The sequence below is a fragment of the Lithobates pipiens genome, unplaced genomic scaffold, assembly GCF_037356315.1.
Source record: "Lithobates pipiens isolate NorthernLeopardFrog02 unplaced genomic scaffold, aLitPip1_a1.2 Scaffold_8, whole genome shotgun sequence".
Classification (NCBI taxonomy): Eukaryota; Metazoa; Chordata; class Amphibia; order Anura; family Ranidae; genus Lithobates; species Lithobates pipiens.
In genome coordinates, this window is record NW_027507903.1 from 279,673,463 (window position 1) to 279,689,400 (window position 15,938).

The window sequence follows — 15,938 nt, forward strand, 5'->3', positions numbered from 1 at the left end:
CAGTGTTCTAGTCATTTTGAACTAGGCTCAACTGCAGCCATGGTTCCCAGTCAGTTGGAACATTAAAACCGTGTTTCTGGTTGAATAATCACACAAGCCTTAAAGCCCTACTTCAGTCATATTTTTTTATTTTTTTAGTATTGAATTAAAGAAGAGTTTGTTTTGTTTCCATTTTTGATTCCGCCAGAACAAAGCACAGACAGCAATACAAGTATTCTAACCCACATGTGTCAAACCCAAAGCCCATGGGCCTAATCCAGCCTGCCAGGCCATTTCATGTGGCCCTCGCACCCAGGGTATTTTTTTCACCTTTTGAACTTTTGAAAACTGCACTCTGTACATCCTGAACTTTGTACTTTGTACATTAGCGCATCCCTGAACCCAGCACTTGGTATGTAGCTCACGCCTGAACGCTGCACTCTGTTTATAGGGCACCCCTGGAACTGCACTCTGTGCATAGGGTACCTCTTAACTCTGTACACTGAACGGCACTCTTGGTATTATTGCCCCTTATCCTCCCACCATGCAATTTGGCCGCGTTGTTTGATGTGGTTTGGTTGTGGTTGAGTTTCTGCACATGTGCTCTGAGAAAAAAAAAAGATACATGGGAATGCAGGCTGCACCTACCCTCCCCAAATACCAAAACTTATATAGCCTATTTAAATAATAACTCAACACACTTATTGGCAAAGAATTGGCCGCTGCACATTTATTGGTATATTCAAATCAATAAATAACCATATTCTGATAATTTTATTGCATCATAAAATTCTTATATTTCAAACGATCAACTTCAAAACAGCTCAGTCTTAAAGGACTCGAGCATACATAAATCTTTTAACCAAAGTCCCCCCTACATCACGTAGGGTGACAGACCACATAAACGTGCTTAGCGACAAGGGAAGGGGGGGTGGGAAGCTTGTTGCACCTTCACTGCCTGGCTGGGAACAGTTGTGAGTGCACCTGTGAGAGATTCCTATATATATAATAAGCCCCTTTCCAGAACATTCCCCATGGGTCACATGACCATTTGGGATATCACTAATAGCCTTGCAACTCTTAACCCCGCCCCCAGCCCAATTTGCCATTCTCTTGGGACATTAACCCAAATACATTAACCTGTATATAGCCCTAAATATTTACACTATTGCTTCTATTCTCTTATTGATAAAGGGAGGGGCGACCGCATTCCCATGCTGTCGGGCTCAAAGCCTTAAGCCCTCCTATTTCATTCTTCCAAAAACAGGCCATTTGAGGGCAACAATCATGCTGATGTGGTCCACAGTGACACTGAAAGTTTGACACTCCTGTTTTAACCCTTCCTCTAAAAATCATAAGGGGTTAAGTTGTTAGCCCCTTGGTTTAGCTATACTGGCCAATTAAAACCTGTCCACATGCTTTACCTTAAGGTGAGTTCTAGTAATATGTAGCATCCAGATTTCACAAAGCCCCTTCCCTCAAACATTTAATGCTGGCAATAGATGAGTCTCCTTTTTTTTTGATCTGCCAAACCCCCCCCCCCCCCCAAAAAAACTAATTGATTCCACCATCCACACAAGCAAGATGGAGGCATCCTCTCTGCTGTGCCACTGTATTCTTAGAGTAGAATCTCTGCTTTCGGCATACACTGTTCAGTGGCTGCAGCCGCTGATTGAGAGAACCTTTACAACAAGTCCGTTTGACAGAAGTCAGTGGTTAAATGGACTCCTGTCAAGTAGGAACAGCCACACATGAATTGAAATTCAGCTGGGCACTGCTGAACTGGACACATTTCGATCCATCTATGGCCAACTTAAGGCAGTTTTGCATGTCTTATTGTTGACATTTATATCAGGCTTTCTGAATGTGAGCGATAACGTGGCACCTGCAGTGGGTGTGTTTGGGAGCTTCTCTCCTGTATAGCAGCCAGTGATTCCCAGATCACTAGAATACTCAGAGCAGGCCCCTTGTGTTCCTTTGGAACTCTGATACCTGGTAAAATTCATCTAAAAATCACTTTATAACGGAATTCCTGCAGTCCTCCCAGACAGTCCTGGCGTTGCTAGGGTGGCCCTTACTTCTGGGCAAAGCAATGCTCACAAAATGAGGTATAGGTATGTACCATTCTTTTAAGTAGTGTTGTAAGGCCAGATCAGCATGACATGTCTTATGTCTCTGCATGGTCCCAAACATTGTACATTTATGTACATTTATTGTACATTTATGTGATTGTACAATTAAAAAAAAAGTTCACGCTTCATGACAAGCTTATAGGCGTGCTGATGACATTTTTTATCCATGACTGTCTGGGTTCACAGGAAGTGGTTTGGATGATTCTAGGTCTCATTTGCACATCTGATTTAAATTGAAACTGCACTGTGCTGCAAAATATAATGGTAAAAGACAAATGCAATACGTTTTTTTTATTTGTTTTCTGGAATTCTGCTGTTTTCATGTTTTGTCCATTAGGAGATCCATGACTCAATACAATATTGAAAAGTTATTTCGCATTTCAGCCAGCTGCCATGTTTGTAACTCTATGACCAAGGATATTTGCTAGAAAATGCATATATTTCCTCTGTAATCAGTAATGTGCATCTTAAATATGGTGGCAGTATGAAATATACTGTTAAAGTGTATATAAACCCTAACAATTGCCTTCCCCCATTTGCTCCATGTTGGTCTGTTAAATATACCTTTTTAAAAGCTTTTTGTTATATCTGTTGGGGGGGCGGGGGAGAATCCTGTTGATCCTTCCAGAAATTCAGTGAGCTCAAAACTTTAAAAAGCTGACATTTGTGTCTATGCTGCGATGATATCAGCCTCGCCCCCTTTCTTTAGAACACTTCCCCCGTGTGTTCTGTAAAGGGGCAGCATTTCTGTAGTCCGAAGCAAGCATCCTAGAATAACACTGCTGCTTTTCATAGATACAGTACAGTAAACAAGCTTTGTCACCCTAGGACGGGCAATGTGTTACTGGCAGGATCCCCAAGCGAAAATGAATCTGAGAAAAAAGCCTTCAAAAATAACTTATTTTGGTTCTTATGTTTAGCTACACTTTAACACCAAAGCAGTTTCAGTTTATTATGTGAACATAAAATGTATTCTTCAATCATGAAATATGTGTTTTATTCATGCAGGTATTGGTGGAAATTTAGTAGCCATTCAGGCCAGCAGGATTTCTACCTACCTTCACTTACACAGCATTCCCGGAGAGCTGTCAGATGATGCCAAGGGGTGTTACCATCCTTGTAGGACCTTTTGTGGAGCAGGTATGTTTAATGGTCATCTAAACATGAAAATCATGATGATGTACTTTTCCCAATAATGTCCATTCATATTTGCTACAATGCTAATGCCTGTCTGTTCTGCCCCATCTGAACCACTGAATACCTGATTGCTTTTAGCATCATAATTCATCCTGTGATCCAGAAATAGCATACCCTTTTACTGATTAGATTATTTTCCTAAATTCAAAATGTGAATGATCCTCTGTACTAATCGGACAAGTCTGCTACGAGAGATCTTTTGATCGTTGATTTCATGTCTTAAAAGGAACTTGTACTCAATCACCAAAGCAGACAGGCCAAATAATAAGGCCACAGTGCAGGCCGATATCATCATCTGCATACTTTTGTGGGACAATGATTGACTGATTAGTGGACTTTTGTGGGCACATACTGTATGAATGTAAAAATTAAAAATTTCCGATCCAGTAATGCCTCCAAAAACCTGCTCATCTACGCGTTTCACTAAAATATTAGCTTCCTCAGGACAGATACTTGGTAGGTGCCGGTATATTTAAAAACAAGAGAGTACATGTGTAGTATATCTATATAAAGCATGAATTATGTTTGTTACATTTCTCCAGGAGGAGTACATGAACACAAAAATGTTTATGTAATTAGTCTCTGTGTATATGTACTCCTCCTGGGGAAATGTTGTAACAGTCATAATTCATACTTGTATAGATATATACTATATTGAATACTTACACATGTACTCTCTTTTTTTTTAAATATACCAGCACCTACCAAGTATCTGTCCTGAGGAAGCTAATATTTTAGTAAAAAAAACGTTGACAAGCAAGTTTTTGGAAGCATTCCTGGATCAGAAATTTTTCTTTTACCTCGATATAACTGCATTATTGGGTAACTGTGTCCATACAGGGTGTTGTTTGTATATTGTTTATATGTTCTGTAACTCTTTTTTTATTTTTAATTTTTTGAGCCATGTAAATGCCTGGTTATGACTTTATCAGACCTATGTAGTCCTTGTACAACAGAACAGCCCACTACTTCTCCTTTCACTGTCCAACCACACACTGTGGTCCTGAACTGCTGCAGAGAAAACATAAAGCTCTCCTGCTCTGCCAGACAGGACTGCAGCAGGACAGAAATACTACTCCTTTAGTGTTTCATCTATGTGTATTTAGCTGTTTGCATGGAATTACATTTTAACTGAGCAGGGGAAAGGTTAGAACCTATGCCAGGTTTTTATTTCCTTCTGCCTTCATTTTGGAGTGACTTCCTCACATCCTGCACAGACAAAGTGATAGGACATTTTTCCCAACAAAGCCAGGGACAATTTTTTTTTTTTATATATAGTAATGGTAATGGGGGAAGAGCTAAAACTTCTGACAGTAGTTAAATTTTTACTGCTGTCTGTGCTAATGACAGCCACATGTCCATTTTATTTGAATTGTCATCACAGTGGCCACAGACAGAATAAAATCAGATGGAATCTATCTGTTATTAATACTATAACAAACGGAAAAAAAAAAGACTGATTTTAAAGTTGACCCTTTCTCACTGTCCCTCACTCCTGCTTGCTCATCTTATCCAGCAGTTAACAAGATTTCCCTCCTAATAAATGTCTCTTCTGGACTTCTAGGCCTTTTTTGGTATGTAGATTGGTAAGACTTTACAATGTTCAGTCTGTTAGTTATTAATAAGCATAAGGAATCCTTGCCAAGAGCACAAAATACAGTCGATAGCCATTGGTGTATTGGGCTATAATGTATTCTGCCCAAAATGTCTGCAGGAAGAGCTGCTTTTGTTACCCTTAACATTTAGGCTGCATTAGAATAATGAAAATCTGTCTTATCGATGGGAAGCCTGAGCTTCCCACACAAGCGCCTTAATGAATTTGACTTCACATTAGAGGTCCCCTCATCGCATCAGAGCCCCCCCCCCCCCCCCTTTATGTCAGAGGCACTTTATCAGAACAGAGGCCAACCTTTACATTACCCAAGCCACCCCCCATCACATCTGAGTTCCCACATGACAAAGACTTCCAATTAGAGAGTTCTCTCATCACATTAGAGGCCCCCCCCCCCCCCAAAATCAGGTAGTCCACTCTTCATATCAGAGCCCTACCCCTTGACTTCAGCAGTGTGGCAAAGGGGAGGAGGTGGACTTTTTGCTCTTCTGAATGCTGGGGGTGGACCCGCTGTGCATCCTTTTTATGCGCTGCCATGGCCAATGACGCTGTGCATCCTGGCCCTAGGAAAACTATAGATTTTATGGTGCTAGTGACTGGCCAGAGCACACCATGGCAACTTCTCACACTGATCCAGGGTGAGCTAGGCCTGTGCTTGCAGCATCTTAGTTGAAAAACACTGTTCAAATGTAGAGTGAGGGGAGATTCTGGTTGCAGAGGGCACAGTGTACAGTACATTTGTTTTTTTAAGGGCTTTCTTACCATTCTACAACTTTCTATATTCTGATAGAGGCTGACTAGGCCTGGGTATTCCATCTTCTAATTTACATATATTTTAAATATATAATACCTTGCCATATGCCTGGAAGATTACCAATTGTAACATAGCAAAGGTTGCCACTTACTAGTTTGAAAATACCATAACATTTGTTTTATCACTGAATAATGATTGATGAAAGTGAGCACAAGGGATAAATTATTGAGCAGGATTTCATTACGTTAATGACTTCATGACCCCTAGACCCCTAACGCAATCTGTTTTCTTTCATAGGTCCAAATAGAAAATCAGCTCAAGTTCTCATCTCTCTTGTCATCCCCGGACACTTAATTTTTTTATACACCATTTATTTAATGAAGAGTGGTCACACATCTCTGACTCCCATCTTCATCGTGGTTTATTTATTGGCAGCTCTATTACAGGTAGGAACTCTTACTGGAATGTTTTGACTGCAGAATGCTGTATTCTTTATCATCTCCAATTGTTCATGCTGCCAGATTCCTGTATTCAGTGGCATTGTCACAGCGTATCTGCTTCTCATTAGTGAGTCTAAGGTACAACACAAACATGTTCATTTGCTTAATGAATTGCACCCAGCAACATCTGTTTTTTGTCTACATTTGTCATTTCGCTACTATGTTACCAAATAGATTTTATGTAGTGAAAATATGATTAGGAATGACTATTTTTTTTGTGCTGCCAAGTTGCAGCCATTATCTACTATAAACTACTTCTTCCTCTGTTATCCTATGGTAGATTTTTAAAACTAGAAAGAACACATTGCTTATATTGCAAGCAGTCATATTTTCTTATTTTGTAACCTGCATTAGAAACTTACCACCTTATCTTACTTTGTAGTATGCACTTGGAATCCCGCTCTGCATTTAGGGCCTATGTCCAAGTACTTAGATGAGTAAATTCAGTGTGCCGTTTGACATCGCTTGAAGCACCTTGACCATTCCAAATCCAGTTCTATTGCAGTTGATCTCCATTTAACGTGCTTCAGCTGCTTTTGCGTTCACTAAAATATGTATGCTCTAAAACGAATGAAAGCCTGTTGAAGCAGGATTTTTTTTTTTTTTTTTTTTTTTTTTTTTTAAGCCCAACTCTAGAAATTAAAAACAAAAATCCCTTTCTCCCTGCAAGAGTTAAAGGAGAAGTAAGGCCCTCCTGGGGATCACAAGAGTGCAGTTTGTTCTGCACTCCTGTGATCCCTATTGAGCCAACAGTGAGCTAAAGTCCGCTGATTGCTGACGTCACTCATGCAGTCATGACTCTGGAGAGATCCCAACTTTATTGTCAGGATCTATCTAAATGGCTGGATCGGCAGCTGGCTCAGCCTCTCTGCGCGCTGCTGAGAGGCTGAGCCAGCCACTCCTGCTTCCTCCACAGCCCATTGCTACAGTGAGCACTGAAGATCGCTCAGTTCTCACTGTCGAGCAGGCGGATGACAGATGCAGCATCCATCTAGAGTATGAATGTTTGTTTATTTTTTTTTTATATCCTGAGGTTCTCTTTGAAATACTTGATATTTCTAGGGGTGCGTGAACAAGATATACCTTACCTTATTCCTTGCTCCAGCAGGGTCCCTCCAGTGCTATGACTAGTCCCCCACAGCTTGCATTGTACACTGCAACCAGCTCTGATTGCACTCCTGCCAACACAGTGTACAACACAGGGTTAATGTTCCTGTATTTTACCTGATGATGTTGAAGCTCCACCCACAGACTGGAGCTTTGGGCAAAGAAGAGAGTCAGAGCCAGCCAAAACGGGGATGTAAAGGAAGTACTAGTGTGTACTTTAACCCTTGGACATAATGAGCCTTAACCTCCCTAGCGGTAATCCCGAGTCTGGCTCGGGTTGGGATTTTAGCAACATAAGCGGTAACCCCGAGCCAGACTCTGGATCGCATCGCTGGATACAGGGAAGACGCAGGGAGAGTTACTTACCTTGTTCCCTGGATCCAGCGATGTCCCCCCGCTGTGTGTGCGAGCTGTCCTCCGCTCGATTCACACAGTGCCAAGTGCCGCCGAGCTCCGTTCCCTGCGACGTTACGGCGCACAGGAGCGGAGATCGGCGCCAAATTCAAAAAAATTAAAACACACACAGTACTGTAATTTTACAGATTACAGTACTGTATAAAAAAATGACACACCCCTTTGTCCCTAGTGGTCTGTGCTGTGCCCTGCATGCACTTTTATATTATAAATACTGTTTTTTATGCCTGGAATTTGGAGATTGTCCATAGCAACTAAAAAGTGTCCCTTTTTCAGTGTTTTTGGATTTGATTACATTATTAAATAATTTTTATTATTAATTATATTATAAACTTTATCATACCCGGGATGTCTGCTAGACTCTGGTTTGAACAGATTTAAGAGAGTTATTCCTAAGAATTACAGGGCTACAGGATTCTCCCCACTGGCGGCAAGGTGCAGCGCCGTAGGGGATCTCTCCGGGACGGACTGAAAGGGACCTGTCTCGGGGAGAGGTCCAGGTGCCTGTATGCCGCTAGGCAGCCAGCTGGGTGGGAAAGCCAGAGTCGTGGCTGTAAGGTACTCACAGTAGATAGGACTATTACATAATATTTTACTACTTGACCTGTTTATTGTAATATGTGTCTTAATCGGTATCAGGGAAAGAAGAGTAACATGTTTTGCTCAGTATGTTTCTGTATTACCTGCAATCCATAAATAAAGAATATTAAAAAAAAAAAAAAAAAAAACAATTACAGGGCTACAATATAAAACGCCAAATTTCCATGCAAAATAATTGTACCACTTTCAGCACCTAAAATCTGAAATGATCATACCGCCAGGGAGGTTAACCTTTGCAGTGTTGTGGAGGGTAGCACTAAATTCCTGGGGTTGGGCTTAAAGGTAGGGAGGGTACTACCCTTGACCCCTTAAATAAAACATGGTTAAAATCTTCAACTAAGCATAATTGTTTGGCACCACTGTAGATTATCTTATGCTTTCTCATAAATAAGCTATGTAGTACATTTAAAAGTAAAATATGAGCTTTAATGGTAATTTGTGTGTGTTGTGGGTTCCTTGGGGTTTAAACTTAAACTGCAAGTTCCAGTGCCATGATAGCTTGCATATTTTTTTCTCCAAGTTGCAAAGGAAAATGGTGTTTGGAAAATATGTCAGTAACATAATTTAATAGTAATATGAAAAATGTCCTTCTCTTTATGTCCCATAATTAGAGGCATAGTAATGGCATTGACTAGTTAAAGGCGTGTTCTGCTTTCATTGAGAAATTAGAAAAACCCTCAAGCACATTGGTCATATACAACCACAGGGATTAACCTTCTGTATCATTTTAACACTTGACACCTGCTTCTGAGCTTGTAGTTTTTGCTTGGAAAGTTATCTGCTTTTGCAAACCAATCAAATTCAGCTTGGAGACTGTTTTCAAGTCTTGAGGCATACAGAAACGGATTCAAGTGGAGGAAGAATAGTAGCTGCCATGGTGGAGAAGATTAAGAGTAGTAGTGTCCTGCCAACATTGAAGAGGTGACAGAACAGGTTACCATTCGCAGGCAGCTGTGTGCTAGGATTGTGCCGCTTTCCCTGGAATATGAAGCATGCTAACCCCAAATGCTGGAATTCTGCCAATTGGTTTAGATGCCTTGGTTATTCATTGCTGAATCGTTATTTTGAGGGTCAAGTTCAAGATATAATATAGATAGATAGATAGATAGATATGGATTTTCTAGCAGTTTTAAGTTGAACATCTCACCTCAACTGTAACTGACCCAAAATGGTATTAGATACAGCGGCCCGTTTGGTATTCGCCTGATCTCCACTCTAGGCTGGTTTGCAGACAGATTAATGGCTACTGTCTGTGAAGTACCCTTGATAGCCTCCCTAGAGTCATCTTCACAATTGCAGACACTTATGTGATTCTTAGCCTAGGTCCAAACATATTTCTTATGAAATTTTGTTCCCTTGGTGAGGAAAGTATTGTACAGATGTTAAAGTCAGTTAACCTATTCATGTCAGCAGCAAAATACAATAATTTATCCGGTGTTTTTCAGCTTAAAAGAAAAAGCCTTAAATGAGTAGGAATACCGGTAATAATCTACAGCAAAGAGACATTTTACCCTAAGTGCTGTATTCCCCATACTGGCCTTCAGAGATTTGTATTCTTTATTATTCATAAGCTACACCAGGGTTTCTGAGTCCTTTATCTTGTTTATCATTCAATATTTTATTTCTCTTTCGGGAAAGCAACCTGGCAGTGTATAAATTTGACAGCACTTGTTTAGCTGTCTACTCAATATGCATGCGCTGCAGATTTCTGACTTATCTAGCTCAGGAACGGCAGTTTCTTCTTTTTACATTTCAATTGATTAAGGCTTGCAAATACAAGAGGTGAAACACGTATTGTATAATGGATGTAAAAAGAGTGACAAGAGAGCCAGAGAGATGTGTAAATAAACCTAATGATTTGTATGAATGGTACAAACAGCACAAAAGGAAATCCAGGGATAGAAGATTGAATATAAATCCTAATAAAACGACAGTCTCTTAAAAGTTCTGAAATAACATTGCTGCAGTCAAATATCACCTGTATAGCAAATGTCAGCTTTAAAATGTCGCAATCCTCTGATTTTCAAATGCTAAGGCATGAGATTCTCTGAGCACCTAAAAGGGCATCTAAAAGGAAATTTTACCAGTTTGTGTTGCCCATAGCAGCCAATCCGATTTCTCTTTTTTTCTTTCACTAGCCTGTAGCTGTAATAGGATAAAATGGAGACTCTGATTTGTTGATCTTGGCAGCACAGAACTGATTTGCCTGATAATTATACCCAACACACTCCTCACCATCACCCTACACCCTCTGGCATCAGCGCTTACCAAAATCCCCCCCCCCCCCCCCTCTACTGTGCCCTCTGGAACGCTTGCTCTGTCTGCAACAAACTCCGCTGTTCATGACCTCTTTGTCACCAATCCCTTTAATCTACTTGCTCTCACCCAAACCTGGCTCCACGAATCTGACACACCTTCTCCCAGGGTGGCCTTCACTGGACCCACTCCCCTAGGCCTAATGGATGCAAGGGAGGTGGAGTGGGATTCCTCCTATCCCTTAATGCACCTTCCAGGTTATTCACTCCCCTCCCTCTCTTTCCCTCTCATCATTTGATGCTCACCGTATACGTCTATTCTCTCCAACTTCCCTAAGAATTGCTGTGATCTACTGCCCCCCTGGACCATTATCGACTTTCCTTGATGAGTTTTCTGCCTGGCTACCCTACTTTCTCTCTTCAGAAATTCACACAATCCTCTGTGATTTCAACATCCCTGTTAATACAAACACTCCCGCTACTTCTAAACTTCTTAGTCTAACCTCTTCATTTGACCTGAAGCAATGGGTACAGGCTTCTGCTCACTCTCATGGCAACACCCTTGATCTTGTATTCTCTTACCTATGCGCTCCATGCAACTTCTCAAACAATCCTTTTTTTCCTCTCTCCGATCACCACCTTATTCGTTTCTCTCTCCCTGTCTTCCACCACCTTTTATCTCCAATCGCCTAACCATCACCCGTAGATATGTTTCTCAACTTCAACTCTTCTCTCCTCTATACTGCTACTGACCACCTCTATGACAAAATCTCTCCCCTGTCCTGCCCCAACCAAGCCACTTCCATCTACAATAAATCCCTGTCCTCCACCCTGGACAAGCTCGCTCCCCTCACTACACGTAGAATCGGGGGCTCAACCCCTACAACCCTGGCAAACAGATGACACTAAACTTCTCAAAAAACGTAGTCACGCTCTTGAGCGTCTGTTGCACAAGACTAAGTCTCTCAGACTTCAACCAATACAAATCTGCCCTCCAAAAATATTCTTTCCTCCACACTGCCAAGCAAACCTATTTTACAACTGTTATTAGCACCTTCTCATCCAGTCCCAGGAAACTTTTCTCTACCTTCAACTCTCTACTTCGTCCTCCACTGACTCGCTCACTGCCCAGGAGATTGCTAATCACTTCAAAAACCAGATTGATACAATCCGTGATGAAATCTCCACTCTACAGGTATCTCCCCCAGGTATCTACCCCATATCAACAAATACAATTGACACTCCCCTTATTCAAATCTGCTACGACAAAGTTGCTAAACGCCTTTCTAACACCCACCTTGCTACCTGCCCCCTGGACCCTATTCCCTCTCAAACACTACGGTTGCCCTCTGGCTCTATCCTACACTCTTTAACCCACATCTTCAATCTCTCCCTTACCTCTGGCATTTTCCCCAATGCTCTAAAACATGCACTGGTCACCCCCATATGGAAAAAGCCGTCCTTGGATTCTGCCAATCTTAACCTATGCCCTATCTCCTTGCTCCCCTTTTCCTCTAAACTCCTTGAACGCTTGGTTTACAACCAACTGAGTGACCATCTTTTTAAGGACAACCTTCTTGATACCCTTCAATCTGGATTTCGCCCTCAACGCTCCACAGAAACTGCTCTTTTAAAACTCACAAATGACTCACTAACTGCAAAAACCAACGGACACTATTCTGTACTCCTACTTCTGGATCTTTCAGCTGTCTTTGACACGGCTGACCACCCCCCCCCCCCCCTCCTCCTCAAAAAACTTTACTCCCTTGGTCTCCGTGACTGTGCTCTTCAGTGGCTCTCATTCTACCTATCCCAACGCACCTTCAGTGTCACTTACAATTCTACTTTTTCCACTCCTCTTCCCTTCTTGGTCGGGGTTCCCCAAGGTTTTGTTCTTAGACCTCTTTTATTTTCAATATACACCTCTGCCCTGGGTCAGCTGATCGCCTCTCATGGCTTTCAATATCACTTCTACGCTGGCGACACACAAATCTATCTCTCCACCCCTCAACTGTCTCCATCAGTCTCCTCATGCATCACTAACTTGCTAACAGACATATCTGTATGGATGTCACAACACTTCCTCAAACTCAACTTGTCCAAAAACTAGCTTATATTATTTCCTCCCCCATGTGCCTCTTCCCCTGACTTCTCTGTCAAAAGCAATGGCACAACCATCCACCCATCCCCACATGGCAAGGTTCTAGGTGTTATCCTGGACTCTGAACTCTCCTTTCGGCCCCATATCCAATCACTTTCCAAAGCTTGCAGCCTCAACCTCCGCAACATCTCCAAGCTACGTCCCTTTCTAACCAAGGAAACCACAAAGCTCCTGATTATCCCTCGCCTTGAATACTGCAACTCCCTCCTCATTGGCTTACCTTTTTAAATAGACTATCCCTCCTTCAGTCCATCATGAATGCTGCTGCCAGACTCATCCACCTTACAAACCGCTCAGTGTCTGCTACCCCTCTCTGCCAATCCCTCCATTGGCTGCCACTTGCCCAACGGATTAAATTCAAAATATTAACATTAAGTTACAAAGCCATCCACAACTCTGCCCCCAGCTACGTCACTAGCCTAGTCTCAAAATACCAACTTAATCGCCCTCTTCGTTCCTCCCAAGACCTCCTGCTCTCTAGCTCCCTCATCGCCTCCTCCCATATCCACCTCCAGGACTTCTCCTGAGCCTCGCCCATCCTCTAGAATTTGCTACCCCAATCTGTCAGACTGTCTCCAATTTTATCTACTTTTAGGCGATCCCTGAAAACTTTCCTCTTCAGAGAAGCCTATCCTGCCTCCATCTAACAACTGCACTATTTTCTCCATTAGCTCATCCCCCACAGCTATTACCCTTTTGTATAACTTGACCCTCCCTCCTAGATTGTAAGCTCTAACGAGCAGGGCCCTCTGTTTCCCCCCTGAATTGTATTGTACCGTCTGCCCTAATGTAAAGCGCTCCGTAAACTGACGGCGCTATGTAAATCCTGTATAATAATAGCCAGTGGTATTCCAAATTTTAATATGATGAGGTTGTTTTTGATCTCCTAGGAGGTGATAAGTGTTTCAGGTGGTTAGAGAAGCTTATTATTGAAGAGCGATTTTTCAGCTTGTTGAAAAATCTCCATGCAAACGGGGCCCAATCATTTGTTTTTTTTATCTATAATAATTCATAAATAAAGACTAAAAACATACGCCACTGAAGCCATATGGTGAGATTTGCAGCAAGTCCCAGTAGTCTGATAATCTTCTTGGGGAAGGGCAAAAATGTAAACCTGAAATTACACCAAAATGTTTAAAGATTTATTTTGAGATTATCAGGATTGTGTCTAGGTCTGCTTTTAAAAGGATTATTCTCTAAACCCTGGTACATATGAATAGTTTAGTTTATTTTTTATTTTTTTCGTTCAACCCAGGTGGTTGAACAAAAAAAACTGACCGCTCCGGTCGAAGCCGCTGTACTAACAATCCATCTCCTCCGCTGAGCTTTTGTACTCTGACAGGACAGCCCCCCTGCCAGAACACTGGTCAGTGCTCTCAGCAATTGGCTGAGATCATTGATCAAGAGACGGTAGACTGCTGGTTTTCCGGCATGCTCGTCCGACAGAAGGCAGTCAAATGGCCAGCTTCTGTTGGACCGGCTGACCTACACAAGGGCTGAATGTCGACCAGTTTTCATTAAACCGGCCGATGTCTCCCAACATTTGGCCAGTGTGTACTAGGCATAAAGCCTATTCATAAATGAGCCTTTAACCACTTCAATACCAGATGCTTTCCACCCTTCCTGCCCAATCCATTTTTCAGCTTTCAGCGTTGTTGCTGTTTAAATGACAATTGCGCGGTCATGCAACAATGTACCCAAACAAAATTTTTATAATTTTATCATCCCACAAATAGAGCTTTCTTTTGGTGGGATTTGATCGCCTCTGGGGGTTTTATTTTTTGCTAAACAAATAAAAAGATATTTCAGAAATTATTTGTAAAAGTTTGTAAATAAGTATGTTTCTCCTTCACTGATGAGGCGCCACTGATGGGCAATCATAGGGGGTACTGATGGGTAATTTCGGGGGGCACTGATGGGCACTGATACTGATAGATGGCACTGATGGGCATTACTGCTATGGAGGCACTGGCAGGTATTACTGACGGCCACTAATTGCCATTATATGTGGGCACACACTGGCATCATGTGGCCACAGATTGTCATCTCTGGTGGTCATCAGTGGTGGCCATCCCTGGCGTTCTGTCAAATGCGAGTGAGCAAAAAACGATACACGGCTCTGATCAGCTATAATTGGACACAGCTGATCACGTGGTAAAGAGTCTCCATCAGACTCTTTACCAAGATCGGTGTTGGGGTGAGTCAGACTGACACAACATCACCGATCGCCTTGCTGCATGCTCCCACGGGCGTGTGCCGGCTTGTTATCCTGATCACATCATATGACGTCCGGTCAGGATAACTGAACCACTTTCCTTACGTTCTATTGCTATATGGCAAGCGGGAAGTGGTTAAAGTAAAACTAAAGGCAAAATGTTTTCTTTAGTTTTTGATAGAGCAGAAAGGGATTAGAAACCCTGTCATTCTATTGCTGTCTGTGCCCCCATTAGGGAGATTCACCCTCTCTATTTATCCTGTTTACCTTTACCATTGAAAGTGAAAATAAAATAAACCCCAAATTTTAGGTTGTCCCAAGAAAAGTAACAGAGGGAAAGTCTTCCAATGGGCATACTCATGTGATGACCTGGGGCTCCCCAAGGGAGTCCCCAAACTTTTAGTGCATTTCACTTCCTGTTTTGGCTATGGGACAGGAGGTGAAGGTATATCTCCTCAATGGGACACAGATGGCAAAAAAAATGAACCAGTAGGGGTTAATAGCCCCTCTCGTATTCTATCCAAAATGGGGGGGGGGGGGGGGGAGCTTATAGTTGTACTTTAAGTGATATTATAGGGCTAATAATGAGTCCATTTGGCATTTCAGATATATTTCTGAGTTTTGAACTATAGAGGCAGGCTTCTTTTTCCTGAAGAAGAATATCCATTATATGTTGTTTTTTCATTTGCACAATATACAGGAATGGCGGTCATAGTAGCACTTGGGCCATCAGTATTGCAGGACGTCTTCCAGCAGTGCAGTTAAATGCATTCAGCATGTTGGGGTAAACCATGCATGGGACTGGGACAGTTTGAACAGGTTTGTCCTGCGCTTTTGTTCAGCATTAAGGATGAGCTCAGGCGTGTTTGCATGGTCCACGTGCTGAGCCTGGCAGGAAGTTGGCGCAGCTCTGCGCTAATCACAGGCAGTGAGACATTGCCCCGATGCGCGGCTGCAGAGATCCGGCAGTGTCTCACTGCCTGTGATTAGCGCAGCGCTGCACCGACTTCCT

The 15,938-nt window shown here is 42.2% G+C and overlaps 1 protein-coding gene across 3 annotated transcripts in view; it reads left to right on the forward strand.

Moving 5' to 3' along the window:
* SLC41A2 (solute carrier family 41 member 2) overlaps window positions 1–15,938 on the forward strand; it is a 154,028-nt gene that overhangs the window by 122,869 nt on the left and 15,221 nt on the right. For all 3 annotated transcript variants that reach the window (XM_077472106.1, XM_077472107.1, XM_077472108.1), the window contains exons 9-10: window positions 3,120–3,251; window positions 5,972–6,120. In XM_077472106.1, coding sequence (XP_077328232.1) covers window positions 3,120–3,251; window positions 5,972–6,120 — 281 coding nt within the window. The remainder of the gene's footprint in view (window positions 1–3,119; window positions 3,252–5,971; window positions 6,121–15,938) is intronic.